At 45.4% G+C, this 16,765-nt stretch overlaps 2 protein-coding genes across 2 annotated transcripts; one reads left to right on the plus strand and one right to left on the minus strand.

The window, feature by feature from the left end:
* Positions 1-10,350: 10,350 nt before the first annotated feature.
* Positions 10,351-11,637, minus strand: LOC128773769 (uncharacterized). Its single transcript, XM_053891340.1, has one exon. It carries the CDS (start codon positions 11,635-11,637, stop codon positions 10,351-10,353), a length of 1,287 nt encoding a protein of 428 aa, XP_053747315.1.
* Positions 11,636-13,284, plus strand: LOC109250687 (cancer/testis antigen 47A-like). The gene is made up of 2 exons (XM_019421789.2): positions 11,636-12,203; positions 13,121-13,284. Exons 1-2 carry the CDS (start codon positions 11,636-11,638, stop codon positions 13,219-13,221), a joined length of 669 nt encoding a protein of 222 aa, XP_019277334.2. The 3' UTR covers positions 13,222-13,284.
* The last annotated feature ends 3,481 nt before the right edge of the window (positions 13,285-16,765 follow it).

Here is a 16,765-nt window from a genome sequence, read left to right on the forward strand (position 1 = left end):
CACATACTCTGAATTGCTTAGAGCTTCATTTAAAAAAATTTTCTGGGTAGCTAAATAAGTAGCTTTATAAAGGTTTTAAAACTAGTGTTTTCTTCTTAGAATTTCACTTGTCCCCCACTTTTGTGACAGATAAAGAATTCACCGTACTCTATGTACTTGCAGTGTTTGATTCTTGGGAAGTACTTTTGTCATATCTGTAAGACTACAGCTGTAAAATATCAGAATACTTAGAGACCAAGAGTGGTTTAGAAAACCTTCCTGAGAAACCTACTGAAGCAGTTTCCAAGACAGCTTGCATACTTGTGCCTTCCTCCCTGTATAGTAGAATGTAGACTCTTATACTAACTAGTTGACGCCCTTTTAACCCGACCAAGCGTGTGGTTAAGGGTCCAGTCAGACCATATTCGATAACTATTAGCTTGAGGATTTTTGTATTGACTGTTAAATTAAAAGAAACTTTGTCATAGTCAGGTGATTAGTCACTAGGGTGTTAATAAAGTCTTGTTTTCATTTTATACTTTGTCATTAAGTACATTTAAACTGTTAACAAAGCAGTTTTTGCACCACTCTGCCTTCTAGGAATGCTATCCTTTCATCTTTTGGTAAGTTTGTATCAGAGGCTTTTTGTTGAACGGAGGCTAAAATATCAAGGGGGAAAAGATGCTCTATAGCACTGGTTTTCAAAGTGTGGCTCCCAATGTGATAATCTAGGACTGCCAGGATGCCATATGGTTCGGCTGAGCCGAGGTCTGTATTTTGGCGTAAAACAACAGGAGAAGCTGACCCTCACCTAAGGTAAAACCAACTTTAATTCACTGGCTTTAAAATGTTGTAGGTAAACTGAATAGATCAGCAAGGACTGGGCTGGGGATGAGGAGACCAGAGATCACTGGATCCTGAACCACATACATCTCTGAAGGTAATGATTAGGTGGTGGTGGTGCAGAAAGGACTAAGGCACAAAGCTAGTTGCAGAAGAATAAAAATACTATGATGCCACTTACGTAAAGTTTGAAAATATGAAAAAAAATACTACATACTTTGGCATAAAAGTGTGTATTTAACAACACATGTTTCATTCAAGAAAATGAAGACAAAGGGAAAATGCACATGGGAGTGAAACACCAAATTCATAATACTGGTTACTACTTGAGAAAAAGATACGCAGAGCTTCAACTCCATTTCTACTGCTTTATTTCTTAAGCTAGAGAGGGGTTACATGGGCCCTTCGGAAGTTCATATTAGTATGGCTATAGCTTTTTTTTAATTACTTTATTTTTTTTTTAACTTTTTTATTTTATTTTTATTTTTGAGACAGAGAGAGACAGAGCATGAACAGGGGAGGGTCAGAGAGAGGGAGACACAGAATCCGAAACAGGCTCCAGGCTCTGAGCTGTCAGCACAGAGCCCGACGCGGGGCTCGAACTCACGGACCGCGAGATCATGACCTGAGCCGAAGTCGGCCGCTTAACCGACTGAGCCACCCAGGCGCCCCTTTTTAAATTACTTTAGAGAGAGAGAGAGCGTGAGAGTAGGGATGAGGGGCAGAGGGGGAGAGAGAGAGAATTCTACGCAGGCTCCATGCTTAGTGCAGAGCCCCGTGTGGGGATCAATGCAAGGTTCAATGCAGGGCTCAATCCTACAACCCTGGGACCATGACCTGAGCGGAAAGCAAGAGTCGGATGCTCAACCGAGACCCATGTGCCCAAGTATTGCTATAGTTTTATGTATGACTTTAAGTAGCAAATGGGCCTAACCTCTAGAATCTAGATGAGAAAGTGGGTGAAAGGGCAGTTGATCACAGAAAGAAAGGTGGCCCATGAGTTTGGCAAGAAGGTCTTGTTTCCACATTCTGTTAAGGTTACTTAGCTACCTTATCTGGATGGCATTAATGACTTCCTCTCCCATATGTCACAATAGCATACTTCATAATCTGCTTTACATGAGCCTTCCTAAATTGTGAGCTCCTCACTGGTTGGAACCTCAAAGCGTCTTATTCATTTTCTGTCTTAAAGTACCAAGTACCTCCAGAGACAAGTTAGCCTCAGGCAAAACTATAAAAGTGAGACAGTTGCTTCTCTAGTTCCTTTGTCTCTTTTTCAAATGCCCTTCATTTCCAGGCAGTGACCTCTGTCCTCCTCTCCGTCTCAAACATTATCTCCAGGCACCTAAAATCAGGATTACCCACTGTCATTCTGCATACAGACTTCCCTTCTCTGGGCGCACCCGATGCTCCAGATGTCATCCTCATTCCTCTACTCCTTGCCTCTTCTCAGAATTTCTGTTCTATTTCTTCAAGACCCTGCCTTGAATAACATTTGGTTAATGATAGGTTCAGATAGGTTATGATACCATTCTAACTTACAATGAACTTACCTCTGAAAGGGCCTATGAAATGATGCCAAGATGGGGAATTTCAAACCCTGTGACAAGGCAGTGGAAGAAAGTTTTGGAAGATTTTAACTTACACTATATAAAGAGGCAGCAAGTTGGCTTACATGTAACCTCTAACCTCCACAAGTTGTAATTCAGTGTTAGCTGACCACAAAGCAAACAAAACTTATTTATTTATGTATTTGTATTTTTTAGAGATAGAATCCTAATCAGGCTTCATGCCCAGCATGGAGCCTGACGTGGGGCTTGATCTCTCGACCATTACCCAAGCCAAAATCGAGAGTCAGAGGCCCAGCAGACTGAGCCTCCCAGGCACTCCTAAAGCGAACAAACTTTAACACTGATATAATCCCTTGCAATCTTATATACGCTTTTAACTGTTAAATTAAGACATTTTTCTTATAAAGCTGCCCCCTCAATCTAAGGATAGTTATACCCTCTAGCAATATGAGATATACTGGTATCTGGGGAAATTACCAACACTTCACAGCAATTCCAGGCTCAACTTTAAATTTTTTTTAATGTTTATTTATTTTTGACAGAGAGAGAGAGAGAGAGACAGAGCATGAGTGGGGAAGGGGCAGAGAGAGAGGGAGACAGAATCCCAAGCAGGCTCCAGGCTCTGAGCTGTCAGCACAGAGCCCGACTCTGGGCTTGAACTCACAGACCATGAGATCACGATCTGAGCCAAAATCGGATGCTCAACCGACTGAGCCACCCAGGTGCCCCCCCTTTTTTTAATTTTTTTTAATGTTTATTTATTTTTGACAGCCAGGCTCAACTTTAATCTCACTAACCTATTGGGGGCTCACCCAATTCATAAATGTAATTCTACAACCTAGTAACATTTGGTTTTGTACCTTGTACAATTAACCAATGTAGAGAAAACAAGCTGCTTATACAATAGTCCCCCCCCTTATCTGTGGAGGATACATTCCAAGACCCCAAGTGGATGCCTGAAACCACAGACAGTACCAAACTTTATATATACTATGTTTTTTCCTATACATACCTATGATAAAGTTTAATGTATAAATTTGGCAAAGTAAGAGATTAACAATAGCTAATAATAAAATAGAACAATTAATACAGTAATAATTATGTGAATGTAGTCTCTCTCTCTCAAAATATCTTACATCCTGTATTCACCCTTCTTCTTGTAATGATGTGAGATGATATAATGCCTACCTGATGAGATGAAGTGAGGTGAACAATGTAGGGATTGTGACATAGCATTAGGCTACTATTGACCTTCTGACAATACCAGGAGGAGGACAACCTGCTTTGGGATTGCAGTTGACCATGGGTAGCTGAAACCGTGGACAAGTAGGGACTAATGTAGTCATTTAATAAATGTTTGAGTATTCACTATGCTCCAGGTGTTGTTCTAGGTATTTGGGGGACATAGTGAAGAAAACAGACCACAAGCCCTGCCTTTGTGGTGGGGAGGTGGTGTGATGGGGGTTAATGGCGATAGAGATTATAACAACAAAGATAAAAATTGGTTAAATGGGAAAAGTTCTAAGCTATGAAAAAATTAGACTGGGGTATGGATATGAGAGTCAATGGGGAGGGAGTGGTGATAGCTTTAGTTAGGGTGATCAGGGAGGATCCTTGGTGAGTACTCTTTGACTAAAACCTGAATTCTAAGAAGGCATCCATGGGATAACCTGGGAGGGAAATTCCCATGAAAATGACTAAGATCATAAAAATGGAGGAGGTGGGATCCATAGGCATGTATTTCTAGTACTTTCTTCTATGCATACAGCAAGCATTTACTGGTTTAAGGTGGACCAGAGGACTAAAATTAGAGTTCTACTTCCTCTGAAATAAATGCATACTTAGAAAGTGAGGAAATCCTGACAAACCTCACTAATAACCCTTAATTCTGATAATGTTCATTGTATATTATCACAGTGAACATTCACAAAAACCCTGTGGGATGGTAACTATTACCTTCAAGAAATGAAACTCAAGACCAGAGAGACAATTTACCCTAAGCCACAAACCGTTAATGATAGAGGAACAGGAAACTTTCTTAACATGATAAAGAATATCTATCGGCAATCAATAGCCAACTTTCTATTTAAGGGTATGGGAGTGGAAATCTCTAGTCAAAGAGGAGAGTTAAAAATTATAGTTTCTGCGGTGCCTGGGTGGCTCAGTCAGTTAAGCATCCTAATCTTGATTTCTGCTCAGGTCATGGTGTCATGGTTGGTGAGATTGAGCCCCGAGATGGGCTCTGCGATGGAGCAGAGCCTGCTTGGGAGTCTCTCTCTCCCTCTCTCTCTGCCCTTGCCCTGCTGGGGCATGCACATGCACACTATCCCTTTCTCTCTCTCTCAATATAAATAAATAAACTTAAAAAGAATTATAGGAGCACCTAGGTTGCTCAGTTGGCTAAGTGTCTGACTTCAGCTCAGGTCATGATCTCACAGTTAGTGAGTTTGAGCCCCACATTGGGCTCTCTGCTGTCAGCACAGACCCTGCTTCAGATCCTGTCCCCCCCCCCCTCAAAAATAAACATTTAAAAAAAGAATTATAGTTTCTTACCAACCTGAAAAAATGAAACTGAGCTATATACAAAATAGCAGAGTGATTATTTCTGAGTAAGGAATTAAGGGTGATTTTTCTTTTCTTTTGTTTTTAATGTTTATTTATTTATTTTGAGACAGAGCACAAGCAGGGGAGAGGTAAAGAGAGAGGGAGAGAGAGAATCCCAAGCAGGCTCCAAGCTCAGCATGGAGTCCAATGTGGGACTCGATCTCACAACTGTGTGATCATGACCTGAGCTAAAATCAAGAGTCAGACACTCAACTGACTGAGCCACCCAGGTGCCCCTGATTTTTATTTTCTTAATTCAAGTTCTGCACATTACTGGCTGTGCATCCTTGGGGAAGTTGCTAAACCTCTGTATGTTTTGGTTTCCTAATTTGCAAAATATGGATAATAATAGTAGTCACATCATAGGTTTATTGCAAGAAGGAATTAAGATAATCTATGCAAGTGCTTAAAACAGTGCCCAACCTATAATGAGCACTTAATAAATGATTACCATTACTTCAATATAATATTAATTTGCATCGAGTTTGAGCATATGTTCATATGCTCAAAAGTCATTTGCCCATATGTATAAAAACCATATGTATCTATGATTTATCCATCCATGTCCTTTGCTCATTTTTCTATGGGCTTATGGTCTTAAAATTTACATGAGCAAGTTATGTGTGATTTTTGCTTCCTTGTTTTGGCTTATCTGTTTTTTCATCTGTTGTACAAAGAATATGTATTATTTTTACAAATAGAAAAAGTATGGATACTAAAACTTGCTGGAAAGACTTTAGCAGCCTTAGCAGACCTTTTCTTGACTCTACTTATCCCTAAATGCACCACAAACTATTCTAATTCTGCTACCATCTCATTGATAGTTTGAGAAGCAGAAGACCTACTTTTTAGGAAAGGGCAAACTCCTTAATGAAGTATTCATGGCCCCAATCAGCTTTAAAGGCCTACCTGCCACCCTGCCCAATGCTTCAGCCATTTCATTCCCTGGATAGATACACACCCACATACACAGCCATTTCTACCACTGTTCATGCTGTTTCCTTTACCTTCACTAACCTCCCTTCCACCCACCTTTAGTTCCAATTGAACTCCTAGTTTTAGGACCCACCTGAAATGCTTCCTCTTGAGCACCTCCCCAGGTACCAACCCACTTCCTTCACCTCTCCTCCTCCACCAGCTAATCATTCTCTCTTCCATGCTCCCACTTTATGCCCATCCCTGTTAGAGCACTTGGCACCTTGTGTCATCATTATCCAAGTATCTGTCTAACTCTCTAGATGTCTCATGAACTAGGACAAGCCATGGGTCTTAGGTACCTGTGATTCCCCAACCCCTAACATAATTCCAGGCAGATAGTAGGCACTTAATACTCACTCAGTAAATGATTGAATGACTAGGGTCTGGAGTGTTTGTCCTGTAGCTTCAAGTGGACAGCCTAGCTTTTCATGACCTGGGAAGACACTTGTATGGTTTTTGCTTTGTGTTGTTTTCGGTAACATGCTATCTTCTTTAAAGTGAATAGTGATGATCCTGTTGAAAGTTTTGAAAAAAGATTAGATGGAGACAGCATGGAGGTAAAGAAAGCAGGAATACTCTGATTTCACATGAAAAACCATCTACCCGGGAGCTTTGTCTCTGCTATGTAACAGTGGAGGCAGCCCTGGTCATGGCACCTGGTAGGAAATGGGAGTGTCCTCTTCCACGCCTTCCTCACCAGACGACTTCCATCACACGGGAGGCCATCTAGGTCTGCCCTCTGGCCGGAAGCGACATCTGTTTCCTTTCCCTACCCCCAAGGCTCAGGCTTTTCTTAGAGCCAAGGACCCTCCGAGGTTGTGAGTGCATTTGAACAAGGGCCACGTGGAGACAATGTCCTGCCTTTACTGTCCTTCTCAGTCAGGGCATGATGCCCATCTTTTGAATCCAAGTCTTCCCTCCTCTGGGAAGCCTTTGCTGAGGCCTCCTGACTCACTTGGCTGAGTCAATATATTACAATGTAAATATGGAAATGTTTTTCATCATCAATCCAAAGACAACAAGGACATACCTGTAATTGAACAAGGGCGCTTAATACTCACTGCAGTGAAGAAACACACACCATGGTGAACTGTGTGGTGTTGCAGTAAGAAGTATAAGAACCTATTACAAGAATTGGGATTGGGCTGGATTATTTTGGGAAGTTTTGAAGGAAACAGGGGCTTGCTCTAGATAAGATGCTATTACAAAGTAGGGACAGTTCTATGATTGGTATTTCAATAAATCTTATCTGTAAGGTGGGGAGACGAGAATCAGGATAAAGTTGTAACTGGCAAAGAAGTGGTAGATATCCATTTTAGCCAAGAGGAAGATGTTAACATTCTGTGACCTTATTTTTGTCTCTGCTTAAAATTATAAAATGGCCTTGTTTTGTCTTTCATCATGGTCTCTGATCTTGTCTGATATTGGTGTTCTGATATTGATTATGTCCAACAGGAGAATAAAATGGCCTAGCATGAGTTCCAGTCCAGCTCTGAATGTCAGAGGCTGCTCTTCTTTTTCATTTTCAACATGTAGTCCTTTCTCCCAAATACAGTGTGTTATGCAACCAGAGACGATGGCACTTGCTTCTCCGTCCTTCGCAAGGTCTTGCAAGAAACATTATATGAAGGTGTCTAGTAAAAACTTGCTGGTTGGGGATCAGGAGGGCTGGTCTGGAACTTTCCAAGAGCCTCAACTCATGGCCATTTACTTTGTACATGGTTAATTAACCTTCTGCTGTCAAGTTTCTCCTGAAGCTGCATGTATAAGAAGTAGTCCTGTTTGGACTTCAGATTAAAGGTCATGAGACTGGATCTAGTTGTGGCTCCTCCATCAAGTTGCACGACCTTGGGGAAGCTAGTTACCTGCTCTAGGCCTTAATTTCCCCATCTAAAAACGAATAGACTTAGCTTCAATATCTAAAGGCCTTTCCAGCTATGAAATTTTGGAAGAATATGCATTTTCTCTTGCATCTCTTCTACCTTTATGGAAAGTGCTAAATGGCACATGGCCACACATCATTATAGAAGCACTCAACAAATAGTGCTATAGGTGAGCTGTTTAAAATTTAAAAATAACCGATATTTTAATCTTATGCTATGTGTCAGTATTAATTCCACATGGATTAAGGAGTTAAATGTAAACATTCAAAAGATTTTCAAAAAGAAGAAAATATAAAATTTTTCTCTAGATAACAAAAGATTTGCAAACTTAGAATGGTGTTAAAATCATGGGGTACTGGGTGGCTCAGTCGGTTGAGTGTCTGATGCTTGATTTTGGCTCAGGTCATGATCCCAGGGTTGTGGGATTGAGCCTTGCATCCACGCTGAAGGTGGAGCCTGCTTAAGATTCTCACTCTCTCCCCCTCTGCTCCTCTCCCCAACTCGCACATGCTCTCCAAAAAAAAAAAAAAAAACAAAAAACAACATAAAAAAATTACCAGATTTTGTAACATAAAAATGAAAAATTGTGTGCTTAGAAATATAACCAACTTAGAAGACAAAATGAAACCAGGGACATATTTTCAACAGATGGTTAATATCCTAAATATAATCCTATCTCATTCCGTCTACCTATTTCACTGAAATCTTGACTGAAGGCAGGGTATGAACTCAACCAGGGAGGAAGTGTGTAACTCTATATATCTGGAAACAACTATATTTTGGTTTTGGATTAGATGATTCTCTCTGAAGGCCTGAGAAACTACCCAATAGTTTCTCTCCAGTGGTTCAAGAATGGAAAGGTTACTAGTAATACAATAATACCTTGTATATATATAAAACGTCACAGTAAAAAGAAGGGCATTTACTCCATTATCTTATTTTATTCTTAGAGCAACATTGTAAGATGTAGGTAATGATGACTCTAACTTCACAAATGATAAACTGAGGCAGAGAAATGGTAAGTACCCTTCCTAAGATCACATCAGGGGCTAAATGTTAAAACCAAATCTGTACCTCAGACTGGGATTCTGCCTCAGTTTTGCTCTCTTTATAGTGAGGATTACAAATTAGAAATTTTCTACATTGCCTTCCAGATTTAAACCAATGATTTATGATAGCACCATGCTCTATTATTGAGGTGGGGACTAGAAGAAAAATAAGAACATTGAAATTTTGCTGGGTTGATGAAAGGAAAACATCCCTCCTAAACTTGATAGGATTTATTGGTATTAAACACCAAAATATTATTTGCTATTTTTTTTCAAAAGACTTTTTTAGTATTACAAAACTTTTTTTTTTACCAGAGTGAGTAGAAAATAGCAGTAAATTTCTCCATGATTTTCAGAATTACTTATGCTGGAGGTCTTGATTAAGTGGATTTTGAAATCAAAAGTCTTGGACTGTTGCCTCAAAAACATCCTAGGAAGCCTACGCTTTTATTTAAAAAATAAATTGTAATGTTTATTCATTTTTGAGAAAGACAGAGCATGAGCAGGGTAGGGGCAGAGAGAGAGAGGGAGACACAGAATCCAAAGCAGGCTCCAGGCTCTAAGCTCTCAGCACAGAGCCTGATGCAAGGCTCCAACGTACAGATCTGGAGGGGATCATGACCTGAGCCCACCACTTAACTGACTGACCCACCCAGGCAACCTGGATGCTTACCCTTTTAAAGTTTTTCATGCTTATTAGCTCTTAGGAGATGACTTGGTCCTGGAAAAGTAGTATCTCCCTTTTGTTCATTCTTTGGGGTGCTGCAATAAATTTGTCAGGGTTCATTATAATACCTTCTAGTTCCTCTCATTCACCAATTCTTCAACACTCAGTTCTTTTTTTTAAGTTTATTTATTTATTTTTGAGAGAGAGAGCACAAGTGGGGGAAGGGCAGAGAGAGAATCCCAAGCAGGCTCCCTGCTGCCAGCGAATTGCCCAATGCAGGGCTGGAACCCACCAACCGACCAATTTGAGATCATGACCTAAGCCAAAGTCAGATGCTTAAATGACTGAGCCACCCACATGTCCCTTCCACACTGCATCCATGTCAATTTTGTCTACTTTCCAAGTAGCTTTAACCATGTTAAGTTGTCCAACTTCTTCTCTCTTTCTTCTTGGGAGATTTTTACTACTCCTGGGGTCTGAGCTATATACTATTTTTATGACTCTGTCCCTACTTGCATGAGTCATTACCAGGTGGAAATCAAGAAACACCTTACAGTTCACATAGCCCAAAGTGTCTCACTATTAGACCACTATAGTTTTTCAGACAATGGTAAAACTTAAAGGACAGGAGTTGCGCAGACCCGAAAGTAATGGCAAGACCCTAAGGCCTCAAAGAACAAACAGGGAGGTAAAGTGGGAGCAACCCCTAGGGGCCTCGGTCATTCATTGGACGCCGAGCACGTCACTCTTTGCGTCTGGACGAATGAGGGTGGAGCTCAAGAGGAGGGCACGTGGCCCATTGTTGACGCCTCTGGCCCCGCCCACCGTCCTGCGGCCGGTGGACTCACCCGCCGCGGCCAGCGTCGCCCGAGGGGAGGCCTGGGTGGGCCGCTCCCCACGACCGCCCCCTGCCCTTCCCGTCCGGGGCCTCCTCGGGCACCGCCACCGACTGCTGTCCCCCTCGGCGGCCACCTCCCGCCGGGCCCCGTTGCCCTCGGCCTCCCGTCGGCGGCAGCGGGCAGCCTCCGGCGTCGCCGCAGCCCCGTCTGTCGCCTCCCCGGTGAGGTACTCCCTGGTGCCATGTCCGCCTCCGGAGATGGAGGCCAGGCCCCGGGTGGCCAGGAGAGCCCCATGGATGAGGCGGGGGCCCCGGCGGCCGGAGGGGCCAACGAGGTGGCCGGCGGCGAGGCGGGGGCCGGCAGTGATGGAGTAGCCAGGGGCGATGGGGTGGCCGCTGGAGACGGAGTGGCTGGTGGCGATGGGATGGCCGGAGACGAAGCGGTCGGTGGCGACGGGGTGGCCGGAGACCGAGAACGGGTGGCTGGAGACGGAGAGGCAGTGGCTGGAGATGGAGACCGGGAGGCCGGAGACGAGGACAGAGTGGCCGGCGGAGATCGGGTGGGCGGAGGTGGAGTGGCCGGCGGAGAATGGGTGGCCGGAGATGGAGACTGGGAGGCCGGAGACGAAGACAGAGTGGCCGGCGGGGATTGGGTGGGTGGGGGTGGAGTGGCTGGAGGAGACTGGGCGGCCGGAGGTGGAGACGGAGCGGCCGGCGGAAACTGGGGGGCCGGAGATGGAGAGGCCGGTGGAGACGGGGAGGCCGGAAACGAAGTGGCCGGCGGAGACTGGGTGGTCGGAGCAGGAGTGGCCGGTGGAGACGAGGTGGCCAGAGGTGGAGACGGAGGGGCCGGAGGCGGAGGCGGAGACGGAGACGGAGGGGCCGGAGGCGGAGACGTGGTGGCCATGGGCGACAGAGTGGCCGGAGGCGGAGTGGCCGGAGGCGGAGACGGAGTGGCTGGAGACGGAGTGGCCGGCGGTGGAGACCTGATGGCCATGGGCGACAGAGCGGCCGGTGGCGGAGACGGAGCGGCCGGCGGTGGAGACGGAGCGGCCGATGGAGGAGACGGAGCGGCCGATGGCGGAGACCGAGTGGCTGGAAACAGAGTGGCCGGTGGTGGAGACGGAGCGGCCGATGGAGGAGACGGAGCAGCCGGTGGCGGAGACAGAGCGGCCGATGGCGGAGATGGAGTGGCTGGAGACGGAGTGGCCGGTGGTGGAGACATGATGGCCATGGGCAACAGAGTGGCCGGCGGTGGAGACGGAGCGGCTGATAGAGCAGACGGAGCGGCCGGCGGCAGAGACGGAGCGGCCGGTGGCGGAGACGGAGCGGCTGATGGCGGAGACGGAGCGGCCGGGGACTCCGGGCCCCACCCTGCCGAGGCTGCCGTTTCGGCTGCGCCTGCGGGAGGCCTCAGGGAGGAGGCGGTGGGCCCCGAGGGCGGGAACGCCTTCGAGGCGGGCGAGGACTCAGACTTTGGGCCAGCAGACGAGGACGGGGCGGAAGAGCCGGAGGCCGCCGGGGACGTAATTGTGGACGCCCACCATTTCCCAATGGTGGGCTTCCGCTTTACGTTCCTGGACCTGGTGCATTTGCTGCTACACCTCGTCCACTACAACCACCACATCCTCGTGCGGCCCCGGCCTCTGCAGCTCAACGTTCCCCCTGCGCCCCCAGCGGCGACCGCGGCCCACGAGTCCCAGGGCTCATCGTCGTCGTCGTCAGAGGAGGAGGAGGCTACCTGGGAGACCGCGAAGGAGCCTGACAAGGAGGAGACGGCAGCCACAGAGGGTGAGGGGGACCCGCGCGTCCCAGGGGCCAGGGCTGTGGGCGGTTGTGGGCGCCCGGGCACAGAAGCCGAGGTTGGGGGCGCCCCCAGACTGAAGGCCGAGGGCCCGGGTGGGAGCCCCGTGCCGTAGCTACCAGTGGCTTTGAGAAGGAAACGTGCCGCCTTCTGGCAACCGCGGCTAAGACAGCCGAAGGCCGCGGGGTAGGTGGAGGTCTGCACAGGGTAGGTGCAGGTGCAGGAGGGTGGGAGGATGTGCAGGAGGGCGGGAGGATGTGCAGGAGGGCGGGCGGGGCTGTGCGGGTCAGCGCAGATGGGGGTGCAGGGGGCGGGAGGGGTCTGCAGTTCAGCGGTGTACAAGGGGTGGGAGGGGTGCGCAAGAGGGCGAGACGGGGGTGCAGCCAGAAGGAATAGAGCGAGCCAGGGGCACACCTCATTTTTGTCCACGGCTGTTAAAAATGCCAAGTTTTAGAACGTTCATCCCCAATCGTTATGAACTGACGTGGGAGCACTTGGGAAAACTGAAATATTCAGGCATTGAGGGACTAATGAGCTTCATGGGAGAATTTGGAGTTGAGGCAAAACATGGTTGCAAGAAATCTCTGACAAGAACACACACAATGCAGCAGACACTTGATGATTCTGATCCCTTCTTCTCCGGAGGGCCAGTTAGAATAGCAGCACAGGGTGGCAGCTTGACTGGAAAGAAAGAATGTCACTGTGAAAGTGACTAAGCAGCAGAAGGGTGAGGGCCATGGAAGGGCTGTATCAACCAGGAGGAAGGGCCCCAGCTCTTCTCTTAGTTCCTTCTATCCTCCCGCTTCTCCTGCGGGTACTCTACTAGACGTCACTCTTCCTTATGCATCACGCTATTTCTTCCTGTGAATGTCTGCTCCAAAGTCTGTATTATTCTTCACCAAAGGAACAACAAACTATCAGCAGGAAAACTCTGATAAGGAGGCGCAAGTCTCAGAGAGCGGGGAAGAAGAGACGTTTAACAAACAACAAGAAGGATCTCACTGAAAAGCATTTGGACCCACCACAGAACGGGCCCAAAAAATCCAGGTATCCGTATAGCTCCACCTATCACCCAACCATTCCTGACATTTACCTGTTACTGACCGGGTTGTTGTTTTTTTTTTCTCTTAATTCTCCCAATAAATTAATAAGTTTGTTTAAAATGAATTCAGACATTCCGTTTTACCTACTTAGAATGTTAACACAACACTCAGGTACCTAGTAATAGAAATCACAGTATATTTTGAAATCTATTTCATGGCTCCTCATTCGTTCTTGTGAGCTCTTTTGTCCTCTACCTATAAGACTACTAACAAATGGTAAACATATCAGTAACTGAGACCAGTCTTTGTTTAGAAAACAGCCGAAGCAGCAGCTAAAGTGGCTGGGCTGTTTCCTACTTGGGCATTCATTACTTGGCCATGGAAATGTACCCCCTTGTACTAACTAGGAGACTATACCCTTTCGAATGTGATTACATGCAAATGGCAAAAAGTTCAGAATTTCAAGTAGCACTGCATTTAATGATTAATACCTAAGTATTCAGGTGTGGACTTTTGTATTTTATGTGACAGTCCAAAGAAACTTAGTCATAGTATGGCTATTACTTATCACTGAATTGGTAATTAAGTCTTGAAGTATATCTTGTCTTTGAATATATTTAAATGATTAACATTTGATTTTTTTTTCTTTTTTGCGTTTTCAAAGCTGTGTATTTTACAATAACAGCCTGTTTCTCGTATGGTAGATACGGAGTATCAAGGGTCTGGGAGGGTAAGGGAGTATCGTTTGTGGAATGAGCATAGGCTTTTAAGGTGAAAAGATTTTCTTAAATCCCAGAATCCTCTCGAGGGAAAGAAAAAAGCATTGATGGTATTAGGCAAGAGGGAGGCCAGGTTGGTGGGAGCACGTGATCGAAGCCATGGGCCGCAGGAGCACCCCAGGCACAAGGGTGCAGGTTACAAGAGGAAACTGTGTTCTTTCCTCGTTGAGAAATAGCCCACGGACGTAGCAGGTATATATAGGGCTGTTCATAGGTTTGGAAAGTCACCGTTGGTGGTTACGGCTCTATGATTGCTAATTTTCTCTCATTTCATCCTGCAGCTGGGAGGAACAAAACGAGATGAAGAAAGAAGAAAGAATCTGTCCACTGTTTCCGGTTTCTCATTTTTTAGAAGCGCATGGGAATTTTATTAACACTGACGTCATTCCAAACCGCATCCCCCAAAGAGCGATATCCCATGAAATCTGCCTTTTCTGTTACACTTGACAGATACGTTTGACAGCATGTGTTCTCATCAAAAATAAGTTTGTTTTAAAGTAATAAACTGGAAGGAAGGCAGATTTTATTTAGATAAATCATTTTAACTCCAATCTCTCTTTTATTTTACCTCTTTGTTTTGACGCACCATGCCTTCATTAAAAGGTATCACTTCCTACCATTTGACGAGCCTGTTTTAAATTATTTTATTATGGCCCCAAATAAATTAAAATGTCAAGGTGAAAACAACTTTGTAAAGAGGGAGATGGAGGTCAGGTCTTTAGAGCTACGTGGCTCACTGTGTCAGGAACTAGCCGCATGTGGCTACTGAAACACGCCCGGTCTCATTTGAGACGCGCTGTTAGGCATAAAAAGGACATACCTCACTGATAATTTTATACCGATTACATATCGAAACGATACCAAATTGAGTTAAAATGTACTACTGGAATTAATTGTGGCCACTTCTTTTTACTTCTTAACGTGGATACTAGAAAAAGTGACACACGTGAGTTGCATCGTAACGTCTATTAGCACTGCTCTAGAGTGTGGTTTGGAAGGAAACCTGGTGGATGGCCCAGCTGGCCTGCAGGCCACATGGTGCTGCTGGGCCTCGACCCAGACACCGATTTAGAGGGTGGTTCTCAAAGTTTGGGCCCCATGACAGCCTCGTCAGCACCAGCCAGGAATTCTTAGGTTCCACCCAAGACCTGCTGAATCGGAACCTCCGAGGGCAGGCCCAGAAATGGGTGCTTTCACAAGCTCTTCAGGGGATTCTGAGGCAGCTACGGTTTCAGAAGCACTGCTTCAGAGGCACAGGGGAAGATGAGACTCACCTATGGTAGAACCAGCCTTAATTCACTGGCTTGGGACTTGCAGGTCAACTGAACAGGGTGGCAAGGGCTGGACTGGGGAGGGGGCCAGAACCCACGGGGGCTGAGACACAGAAGGGCTCACATTGGGTGATGGCAGAAAACTGCAGAAATAAAAAACCTGATTCCAGAAGAATACAAACATGACACCATGTATATAAAGTCTAACAGCACATGCAAAATGATCACCGTGTACTAATCGTGGATACAAACATCTAGAGGAAAAAGCATGCATAGGAGAGATGCCTACAAATGTAGCATGTGTGGGTGGGAAAGGTAAATAACTCATTTAGGGTGGTGACTACCTCTTGGGGAAATGAAGGGAGGAGAATCCTACTGGGGAGGGCTCCACAGTGGCTTCAACTGTATTTCCAATGTTACATTTCTTAAGCTGCGTAGTGGATACATACATGTTGATAGAGTATTATAATTTTTCATAGATCTGAAATATTTCATAATAATGAAAAAAAAAGAAAGGGAGAAAATGGACTAGAATCTGTTCAAGAAAAAAGAAAGATAAAGTCATAGTTGACTCAAATAGAGGATCAGAGAAGGGGAAAGGTCCTGGATTTGAGACAAGAGGGCTTCATTTCTACACTTAATTAAGGCTTCCTAGGTGCCCCCCTGAGTAGCATGAGATACCTTCTCTCGTGTTCTGTGCTAGCACATCTTGTATTCTAATATACATAGAATCTAATACATACATCTCCCAACATCAATCCCTGGACTGAACCTCTGAATGGTTGGGACCTTAAAGGGTTTTAGTCTTTCTTTCGCGAAGCCTTATTAGATGCTTAACTAATGTCTGCTAAAATGAAGTGAACTTAACACTCCCACAACTCTGCTTTAAAATGCATTATCAGGGGCGTCTGGGTGGCTCAGTTGGTTAAGCATCCACCTTTGGCTCAGGTCATGATCTCATTGCTCCAGAGTTCAAGCCCCTCACTGGGCTCTGTGCTGACAGCTCAAAGCCTGGAGCCTCTTCGGATTCTGTGTCTCCCCCTGTCTCTGTCCCTCCCCCTGCTCATGCTCTGTCCCTCTCTCAAAAATAAACATTAAAAAAAATAAACAAACATTAAGATAAAATAAAATGTATTATCATGTAGTGTTCCTTATGGCTAGAACCATATGGTAAAATAAAAGGCAGAGGGCTCTTTGTCACCATTATCTAAACTGAAAGGGTGGGCCAAGATAGTGTGATTTGAGGGCCCTCAAACTGGTTCTGATTTGTTAGTATTTATGCTGTGTTACTTGTAACATACTATTGCTTTTAGAGCCAAGGAAGAGAGACCTATGTCCTGAGCTCCATGCGGTAGAGCCCCACTTTGGTCCTCTGCCAGCCTTGCTCTTCCCTATAAGACCAGGATCCTGGAGTGCTCGGTTGAGACTGAGGGAGAGAGAGAGAGAAAGAGGAGGG

The sequence above is a fragment of the Panthera pardus genome, unplaced genomic scaffold, assembly GCF_024362965.1.
Source record: "Panthera pardus isolate Hobbes unplaced genomic scaffold, ASM2436296v1 HiC_scaffold_27, whole genome shotgun sequence".
NCBI lineage: Eukaryota > Metazoa > Chordata > Mammalia > Carnivora > Felidae > Panthera > Panthera pardus.